This window comes from Coffea arabica, chromosome 2c (assembly GCF_036785885.1).
Source record: "Coffea arabica cultivar ET-39 chromosome 2c, Coffea Arabica ET-39 HiFi, whole genome shotgun sequence".
NCBI lineage: Eukaryota > Viridiplantae > Streptophyta > Magnoliopsida > Gentianales > Rubiaceae > Coffea > Coffea arabica.
The window spans coordinates 72403283-72414325 of NC_092312.1; the positions used below are offsets into that span (position 1 = coordinate 72403283).

Here is an 11043-nt window from a genome sequence, read left to right on the forward strand (position 1 = left end):
TTTATCTTGCAGCCATTTTTGTGAAAAATCTGCTTGCATTCCTCAAACTGGACCATCTCTGTTGAGCTTGAAAATCTTGATAGTTGATATCAAACTATACTAGTTGAATATGGCAATGTAGAAATCAAACTACTCCTAGAGTCTAGTAGTTGGCCACTAAGAGAGTTTTAAGGTTTTACTTGAATTTTTTAGAAAAATTTTGCCAGCGGGTGCATAGGCACTCGTGTAGACCGGTGGTTCAATCTCCTTGAGTTCTCTCTTTAACTCCTTTGGATTCTACTTAGTATAGAGTAGGAATAGGTTCAATTCCCTTGAGTTTTCCCTTTGACTCCTTTAGATTCTACTTAGTATAGAGTAGGAGTAGGTTTAGATTACTCACCATTCACTGCACGTCTGCTTACTATTAGGGATTACCAATTTTATCCTTTGGGAGTTCCGGTTTTACACTTTTAGGTACTTGTCCAACTATTCTCTTTGGATTTTGGCTTTGGATGCTATTTTGTGCCAGTCTGCTAGATAAATACGTAAATACCCCTTTCGGCACTCAAGAAGTAGTAGCTATACCTGGCAATTGGACGGGTTGGACGGGTTTTGGGCGGGTTAATATTGGATTTTCATTTAAATGGGTTACACCTAATCTGCCCCAACTTTAGATTGGGTTAATTTTGAGTTGGATCATATTGGGTTAACTCAAACTCATGACCCAAATATGATCCAATATATTAATTAATAGATTTTGATCATAAACTCTCTCAAATACATTTTCACATACAATAAAAAAAATTTCACTAATTGTTGTCCATAGCTATTCCTAGAATATATAATCTGTAACTAAAAGAAATAAATTTAGCACTAGCTTCATATTAAAGCTCCAGTTATCCTGTTATGATCGACGTAATAACCTGTATATATTCATTTGGATAATCTGTCATGTATACATGTCTAATTGATTAATAATTGCCTGAATCCAGTATAGGCTGTGTGGATTTAACCCAATTATATACGAATTGCATCATGACCTAGAAAAATTCTATAATGCAAAATGAACTTATTAGTTGGATTTCCCTTCTGCAGTCTGGAGAACCTACATGGTAGATTTGTGACAAAGAAATTTGCAGTACTACGTTTTAAGCATTCTAAATGGACGGAACTTTCACTAAAGAAGTTAAATTCGATTATGCTCAAATCCTTTGATCTGAAGGTATCAACTTAATATTTGCTGAATCCTTAATTAGTGAACTTCAATTAATTGGCAATTTCTCATGCATCAATACATTGAAGTCACACACCGAAAAGAGATTGGATACAAAGTTTTTTTTTCTATATTATTTTGCTTTTTTTCGTAAACACATTTCGAACTATATATAAGACTTGAACAAGTCTGTCGAATAAAATTTTGGCTAGGAGATGTTTTGTTTGATCCAACATTTGGCTTCATTACATGATTCCAGTTCTTTTCTTATTTCTTGATTTTAATTTTTTTTTATTTTTTTTAAACTTAAGTTAGGTAATGGATACCCAACACAAATATCCAAACCGCCCAAAATATATGTGGATTTTTATTATCCAACCCAAAATTGACCCAAAACCCAACTTACCCAACCCAATCTCTCAAATTAGTAGGTGGGTTGGGTGGGTTGTTAGGTTTTGGATATAATTGCCAGGTCTAGTAGTAGCCATCAAACAAAATGAATTATATACCTCTATTGGCTTTTAAGTGACAAGGATAGCACACCGTTTGTACCCGTGTTCGGCAGGTCAAATCATGCACACTGTACATAGTATCTTGATAAAAAACTGACACCGGTAATAGATCCACACCTCATTCCCCTATCTATGTGCCAAGCCTTGGTGGCTTGATTAAGGTATGGAGGCTACACAATGTATTGCTAGATGTAGTATATGCTAGAAACTTCCGGAGCATTCTAGGCTATTCAAAAATCTTGTAGAATGGCCTAGAGTCTTGTAGATAAGAATGGACTTGTGTAAATACTTCTAGAGTCTATGTGTAAAGTACATTTTATGTAGAATTCTCTAGGAATGTTCTAGGTTATTCAAGAGTCTTGTGGAATGGTCTAGAATCTTGTAGATAAGAGTGGACTTGCATAGATCCTTCTAGAGTCCAAGTGTAAAGTACATTTTATGTAGAATTCTCTAAAATTGTGTATAGTTTTTTATCTTGCCTATAAATAGGTCAAGTCCTTTTCATTTGTGATAACCTTTGTACAAGAGTTCTCAAGTGCAATAAAGAAGCTTTCATTTGCCTCCAATACTTTCTCTTTTTGCTATTATTTTTACGCTCCCGCACAACTTTTGCGCACTTGGTGTTTGGTTTGAATTAGCCAACTGTTCATAACTCAAGTTTTGAATGATAGCTAGTGCCGCACGGAGTGTTGTCTTGTAAAAAAACAAGCAGCTCGTGACATAAGGAATTAGCTATCAAACAAAATAAATTATTGTACAAAAAAATTTATACGTTGCATTTTTAAAAAAAAAAAATTATTGACTACCAGGCTTTTGCTTTCCATATGCTTTAGTATTTACTGCAATTTTGTACTTAGATTGAGGCTGACAAAAATCTTAATAGTGTAAGTGTGTATCAATTGTGACTTTCAAAATATCAATTTCAGTTAACATTAAGAGTTGTATTGAGTGTGACTATCAGGAAATCAAATTCAGTTTAAGTTAATGTTTTGTACTAAATTTGACGTTAAAGAAATCAAATTTAGTTAAATTTGAAACTTCATATTATATGACCTAAAACACTCAAATTTAGTCATTTAAATAAGTTTATACTGGATGATACTTTCAAAAAATTACATATAGTTAAAATTAGGAGTTTCTACTAAATGGGACTTTCAAAAAATCAAATTAGATTAAAGTGGATATTTTGTACTAAATGTGAGTTTAAAAAATTAAATCTAGTTAGACATAAAATATTGTGCTGAATTTGAATTTCAAATTAACAAATTAAATTAAGAATTTGTATTGAACGTGAATTTCAAAAATTCATATTTAGATATAATTTGGAGTTGGTAGCAAATGTGATTTTTCAAAAATAAAATTCAGTCAAATATAAATTTTATAATAAATGTAACTTTAAAAAAACTTAAATTAGTTAAATGTAAAAGTTTATACTAAATGTGACCGTCAAATTATCAAATTCAATTAAAATTAAGAATTCCCACTGAAGTTTAGAAAATCACATATCATTAAAATTGAAAGTTTGTAATTAATGTGACTTTCAAGTAATCAAATTCAATTAAATATGATATTTTCCATTAATGTGACTTTTCTTGGCTGCTCCATCTCTACCAAGAGCCTGTTTGGAAAGTGAGTTTTTTGGGTGTTTGTATAAAACTTTACTGTAGATCACTGTAAAAGTTGTAAAAAAACTTTTGTAAAGATTTGGGTGTTTGTAAGATGAAATTTTTTTTCCTTTTCATTTTCTTTCTTTCATTTTTTTTCTTTTTTTCTTTTTTCTTTTCCTTCCTCCCTTTCTTCCTCTTCTCCCTCCTCCTCCCCTCCCCTGATCCCTCTCCCGGTACCTCCATGGCAGCAACCAACAAGTGAGAATCAATTTTTTTTTTTTTTGCTTTTTTTCTCTTCTGCTCTCCCTCCCCCTCTCCCTTACCCCACCACCCTCTTTTTTTTTTTTTTTTTTTTTTGTCTTCTGCTCTCCCTCCCCCGCCACCCCTCCCTCTCCCTTCCCCGCCATCCTTTCCTTCCCTCGCCGCCCCTTCCCCAGCCACCCTCCCCCTCCCCCTCCGACCTCCCCTAGCTGCGATCTGGTCGTGCGACCAGATCGCAGCTACCCTCCCTCTCCCCCTTTGCGATCTGGTTGCTCGACCAGATCTGTTAAAAGGGGAGGGGGAGGGTGGTGGGGGAGGCAGAAGGGAAGAAGGGAGGGGGGAGGGAGAAAGAAAAAAAAGAAAAAGAGCATCAGCGACCAGATTGGGCAAAGGGGGAGGGGGAGGCAAAGTCGAAGAAGGGAGAGAGGAGGGAGAGGAAAAAAAAAAAAAAAAAGAGGACCGCCGGAATTGGTGTCCGAAATAGTGATCGGCGCCGGAAGTGGTGGTAGAGGTGGTCGCCGGCATCGGAGAACGTGGTGGGTTGGGTGGGGGAGGAAAAAGAAGAAAAGTTGAAGGGAAAGTTTTTTGTGTATTTTTGAAGTGTGTTAGGTTAAAAACTTTGATAAGTTTTTTGGGGTTCCTGTAGCAAAAGTTGTTAAAAAACTAGTTTTATGCAAACTTGGTAAAAAACCAAGCTTCCAAACAGGGCCCAAGTTTGTAATTAACGTGACTTTCAAGTAATCAAATTCAATTAAATATGATATTTTCCATTAATGTAATGAAGATTAGATTGAGTTTTTTGCCAAGTTTGTCTGCTACAAGTTTTTTAAAAACTTTAGCTACAAATTACAGTAACCTCAAAAAATTTTTCAAAATTTTTAAACTATACACTTCAAAATATTCAAAAATTTACACACTTCAAAAAAATTTTTAAAAACTTCTACAGTAAGTTACAATAAAATTTTAGACAAACACCCAAAAAACTTACTTGTCAAACTGGACCCAAATTCAATCAAATTTATAACCGAGTTGTTGCACTAGAATTTCATAAAAAGATACTTCAAGGTATAAGTTAACTTTCTTAGTTGGTCCAACTTCCCCCTTAACATAACCATTCAACTCCCTACTGTTATCTATCCTCCTAAAGGTGTTTATTTTCCCAATCATAGTACACCTTACGACCATATACACCATCACTCAGTTAATCTATCCACTTCGAAAACACTTAAACCTATACTCTTAATATAGTAAAAAACACACAAATCTTCACCTTCGTAATGGGGATCAAGAGTATATGATATGAGGCCTCCATGGTGACATCTTAATGTAATAAATGTGCTGCCCGTTTCTGGTTAAAGAAAACAATATATATTAGAAAAAAAAAAGGATTGTTAATCTTCATCATTTCATACAATAAACTGTTGACCCACACAACAACTTTCTAACAAGGACCACTTTAACACTTTTTCCATACACATGGCCGGATACAGCCAAAATTTGCATTATTGTTTATTAGTCACTCTCACCACAAAATTGTAGTCAAGCAGCAACTATTACACAAACATAAAGGACCACATTCACACTATAATAATCAAACCAAGACAAATTTTTTAATTTATTTATACCTCATACAAATGGCCAGATCTGGAAAAAGAATAGCCATAAATTATAGTGAAGAACCATTTCAAAAAAAAGTACAAATACAAGGGACCACATATAAGGTATCGTTCTCTAAAAAACACATAGCTTTATGCAATGTAGTTGTTGATTTTGGGTATAAATACCATAATTTGGGGGTGGACAAATGTGGAGCTCTTTCTTCCATAATGTCATTTTTTTTTCACCTAAAATGCTCCACGGATGCCGTCTATGCCCTCTTTCTTGCCAGCAGATGCTCGAAATTGTTATGGTGAGATTGGCCAAAAAAACTTTTAGGGCTAAAGAATGGAGAAGAAAGAAGGAGAAGACTGAAGTTTTTCTCTTTTGCTATTTTCCAAATTTTCATCCGTTAGAAAAAGTGGCTCCATTTCGTTTGACCCAGTTTTATTGTGTATAAAGTTGGATTTGACGAAGCGTGCTTCTCACATGCAAAGTTCCGTCCCAATTAAATAATTGTCCTTCATTTCCCGTCAATTGTCCTTAATTGGCCAAAATTACAGAGCTTTGAGGGTGAAATTGGTCAACAACCCAAATTTTGAGGATGAAAAGTGCAATTTTCCCTTTCTACTAAATATGAGTTTCAAAAGTCAAATTAAGTTAAACATAAAAGTTTGAATTGAATGTCACTTTCAGAATATCAAATTCAATTAAAATTAAGCATTTTTGTTGAACTTGACTTTCAGGATATCAAATTGATTTAAAATTGAAATTTGTACTAAATGTAACTTTAAAAAACCAAATTAAAATGAACTTTTTTTCAATTTGTTTTTCCTTCCCTTTTACCACTAAACTCAACCCTCCCCCATCAAATTAAACTAAACAATTTATACTGAGTAGGACTTCAAAATGTCAAATTTAGTTAAAATTAAAAATTTGTACTAATTGTGGCCTTTAGGAAATCACATTTAGTTAAAAGTAAGAGTTTGTACTTAATATGACTTTTAAATTTAGTTGAATATGAGATATTGTACTAATGCAAGTTCAAAAAAGAAAAAACAAATGAGGTTAAATGTAAAAATTTGTGCTCAATGTGACATTCAATAATCAAATTCAATAAAAATTGAGAGTTTGTAGCGAATGTTGAGAGTTTTATTTAAATGAACCGTAAAAGTTTGTAGCGAATGTCACATTGAGAGTTTTATTTAAATGAAGGGTTGTTATCACTTTACCCCCTTAACGTTTGATGTCACTATCAATTTCCCTCTTAACGTTATCTTTTAGTCACTTTACCTCCAAGACTAACGGTCAAATTTAACGGAGTTTGTTAATTAAAGTGAAAAGACATGTTTAACCCTTAAAATTATTATTACTTTACCTCCATAAACTATAGTCTCATTATCAATTTACCCCCTAAAGTTATTTTTTAGACAATTTATCCTACCATTAAACCAACTTAGCAAGTTAAAAAACTTTAGAAGAAAATACCCTCCTCTTTGCATAATAAAAATAATAAAAAAACTTAGAGTAGCTCTTCTTCTTTTTAGCATAAAAAAAAGTCAATATATTAATTTCTTTTTTCTTGGTAATCTTATTAATATCAAAAAAGAATAGAAAGATGGAGAGGGAAAGGGGTAGGGGGAGAGGGAGAGACCCCAATTCTTTTTTAAAAACTTACAAATAAGAAAGAATTAAATACTTTTATTATTTTAAAATTATTTCACTTTTCTGTTTACTACCAAATTCTAATCCTAATCTCGACAACCTTAATGTAATATGATAATGTTAGACTTTTCTTTATTTTCTTTCTTTGCAAAATCTAATTTTCTTTCTTCTTCTTTTCTCTCTCTTTTTCTTTTTCTAGTATTAATAAGTGTGAAAAAAAAATTGAGAAAACCCTCTTATTTTTATATTTTTCGATCTCTTAAAGTGAAAAAAGGGAAGAATAACCATTCTAACTTTTATATTTTTAATTATATATAAAAAAGGGTAAATATATTTTTGACCATACTAGTTAGATTAACAATGAAGTAAAATGCCTAGAAAATAATGTAAGGAGCTAAAGTGATTGTATCACTATAATCTAAACAAATAAAGTGATAATAACAATATAGTAATGCTATAAAATAAAAGGGTATTTTTGTCCAAAATTTCTTAATATGTTGAGTTGAATTACTTATGGGAGTAAAGTGATTAAAAAATAATGTTAGGGGGTAAACTGAAAGTAGTGATATAGTTTAAGGGAGTAAAGTGATAATAACCCTTAAATGAACTGTAAAAGTTTGTAGCGAATGTGACAGTCAAACTATCAAACTAAGATTGAATCAAGAATTTGTAAAGAATATGACATTTAGGAAATTAATGTCAATTAAAATTAAGAGCTTTCAACTAATTAAATTCACTTGAATATGAGATTTTGTCCTACATATGTGTTTTAAAAAATCAAATAAAGTTAAAATAAAATTTTGTGTTGCTAATGACTTTCAAAGTATTAAATTCTATTAAAATTAATAGTTTTTACTGAATTTGAGTTTCAAAAATCATATTCAATTAAAATTAAAATTAAAATTTTTTACTGAACATAACTTAAAAAAAAATCAAATTAAGTTAAACATGAAAGTTTGGTGTGAACGTGGCTTTCAAAATATCAAATTCAATTAAAAATGTAAGAATTTGTACATAATGTGACATTTAGGAAATCACAACCAGTTAAAACTAAGAATTTGTAATTAATATAAGTAATCAAATTTAGTTGAATATGAGATTTTATATTAAATATGAGTATAAAGAAACCAAATGAAGTTAAATATAAAAGTTTTTGCGGAATGTGACTTTTTCTTATCACCCTTTAAGTTTATTTACCAAGCTAATTTAAATACTTAATTGCACTTACAAATAAACCTATGTATGACAATAATAATTGATGTGCATACATGATTTTTTATCTTTTTGCTCAACATGTGTTTTCTTAATAATTGATGTTATAGACAAAAATGGATTGAGAAATGCTTGCTTTGTTATTGTTGAATTTGGGTTATCTAATAATATATCATCAAACTCAAAACAGGGAATTTCAACAATGAACAACTTTTTGTCTTCTTATTTCATTACATTATGAGAAGTGCATATGCAATTCAATTTATAGTCAATAAACGAATTTATAGCTCAAACGGTACTGGAATGAGGGGATCAAATCATCAAAACACTCAAAAGCAAATCACATATTGGGGGCCCTAAAAAAGTTTTGACACAATATTATTAGGTTACGTTATCCTTATCATGCTGCCACAGCCAATACAGGATAGCAACAAGAAATGGGCAGAGCCACGACCGCAGAGTTACCTTATCACCTTGCACCAGAAAGCCATTTAGGCCAAAAGCACTTGCCTACTTTCAATCTATCCCAGAAAACTATTTTAGATCTTTTGAACACAAGATGCAGTAATTCTTATGAACACCTGAAGCAGGTTCACGCCTTGGTAGTAAAAACTGGCCATCTTCAGGACCATTTTGTTGCTGGAACTCTGGTCAAGTGCTATGCAAATCCTCAATTTGGTAGCTTAGACTGTTCGATCAAAGTTGTGCAACAGGTTCCCAATCCAAATGTTTTCCTTTTGAACTCAATGATTAAAGGGTGTCTAGATAATGAAGAGCACCGTAAGGCACTATCATTTTACTACAGGATGGTAGTTCTGAGTTGTAGGACTAATAATTATACATACGCGCCTCTGTTTAAGGCTTGCAGCATGGAACAAGCTGTTGAAGAAGGTCTGCAAATTCATGCTCATGTGGTAAAGAACTCTTTTGCTGAAGATGGCCATGTTAGATGTTCTGGGATTCAGATGTATGCATCTTTTGGACGCGTTGAGGATGCTCGAAAACTGCTTGATGCTGGTGGGGAAACAGATGTAGTCTGTTGCAATGCTATGATTGATGGCTATATGAAATGTGGGGATGTTGATGCTGCAAGAGGGTTCTTTGAGGAAATGGTGAATAAGAACATTGGCTCTTGGAACGCGATGATTAATGGTTTCATGATAAATGGAATGATTGACAAGGCAAAAGATTATTTCAATGAAATGCCAGAGAAAGATGAGATTTCTTGGAGTGTCATGTTGGATGGCTATAACAGAGGAGGACAATTCAAGGAGGCTTTGGAAGTTTTCACAGAAATGCAAAGGGAAAATGTCAAGCTAAGGAAATTCATTCTCTCGAGCGCTCTGGCTACATGTACAAATTTGGGGGCTCTTGGCCAAGGGAAATGGATTCATACTTACATAAGGAGAAATTCAATCCCATTGGATGCAGTATTAGGAACTTCTTTGTTAGACATGTATGCTAAATGCGGACGTATTGACTTGGCATGGGATATTTTTGAGAACATGAAACAGAAAAAGGTCTTTTCTTGGAATGCAATGATTGGGGCACTTGCCATGCATGGTAGAGCAGAGGATGCACTCGACCTCTTCTTCCAGATGCAGAGGGAGAGGTTCAAGCCAAATGACATCACTTTTGTGGCTATTCTCAATGCATGTGCTCATGCTGGATTGGTAGATGAAGGTATGAAGTACTTAAACGACATGAAAGAAGTGTATGGAGTTGAACCCACTGTGGAGCACTATGGCTGTGCTGCTGATATTTTGGGAAGGGCTGGGCTTCTTGGTGAAGCACTTGAACTGATAAACTCTATGCCGATGAAGCCAAATGCAGCTGTTTGGGGAGCACTTCTAGGTGCTTGCAGGATTCACAAAAACATCGAGTTGGCTGAGAAAGTGGGGACAATCTTGCTTGAGATGGAGCCAGAAAATAGCGGGCGCTATGCATTGCTATCAAACATCTATGCAAAGGCAGGAAGATGGGATGATGCTACGAAAATCAGAATGCTAATGAAAGAAAGAGGGGTAAGAACAATTCCTGGAAGAAGCATGATTGACCTGGATGGGGTGGTCCATGAATTCAGAATAGGAGAGCAAACACATCCACAATCGAAGGATGTCTACTTGATGTTGGGACAGATCATGAGAAGACTTCAATTGGAAGGTCATGTACCAAATACATCACAGGTCTTGTTTGATATTGGTGAAGAAGAGAAACAAACTGCCCTCAGATACCACACTGAAAGACTTGCAATAGCTTTTGGACTACTTAAAACTGCACCAGGATCAACTATTCATGTCACAAACAATCTTAGAGTATGTGAGGATTGCCACTCTGTTGTCAAGCTTATTTCCAAAATATACAGCAGGCAAATAATTTTGAGAGATCGTGTGCGATATCATCATTTCAGAGATGGGCATTGTTCTTGCAAGGACTTCTGGTAGCTCAGGTTGTTTCTTGATGCCAAAAGCATAGGATTTCTTAGTGAATGTAAGTTCACAATATTCCTAAATGTACTAGATCAAAGTGCCACACCTATATCACATTACCAGAAAAGATTCTATCACTTGAAGAGCTAAGCTGTAAAGAGGGATCGAAACCGATAACTGCTCAGAGAAAATCATCAGATGATCGTGAGGATCCATTTTTGGATACCCTCCTCTTTTTCTCTGCAAAATCAAAGGAAACCATGCATATGTCAGAAGCAGTAGAGGTGCATAGCGTGTTTGGTTTGTAAAATTTGCTCCCTGTCCAATAAGAAAATGACAATCTCAAGCAATCAAGCAAGAATCCTTGTAGTAACTATCAATTTATGTTCAGACAAGCAAGCTCATTTTCCTTCTCAAGCTCAAATTATGACAGAAACAGGTCAAAAAAAAAAAAAAACAAAGAATATAAATTTCATCACACACTCCTGGTTGCAATTGCTCCATATTGCAAAACAACGGCTGGAATCAGAGGTTCTAATGAATTTGATGCGCTCCAATGAGGGGTGAGT

At 33.8% G+C, this 11043-nt stretch overlaps 1 protein-coding gene across 1 annotated transcript; it reads left to right on the forward strand.

Annotated features, from left to right (window-relative positions):
- Window positions 1-8424: 8424 nt before the first annotated feature.
- LOC113724641 (pentatricopeptide repeat-containing protein At5g66520-like) lies at window positions 8425-10835 on the forward strand. Its single transcript, XM_027247525.2, has one exon. It carries the CDS (start codon window positions 8483-8485, stop codon window positions 10487-10489), a length of 2007 nt encoding a protein of 668 aa, XP_027103326.1. The 5' UTR covers window positions 8425-8482; the 3' UTR covers window positions 10490-10835.
- The last annotated feature ends 208 nt before the right edge of the window (window positions 10836-11043 follow it).

Bases quoted from the DNA above. Each gene is read 5' to 3' on its own strand.
- LOC113724641 (XM_027247525.2), top strand. From the start codon at position 8,483: ATGGGCAGAGCCACGACCGCAGAGTTACCTTATCACCTTGCACCAGAA.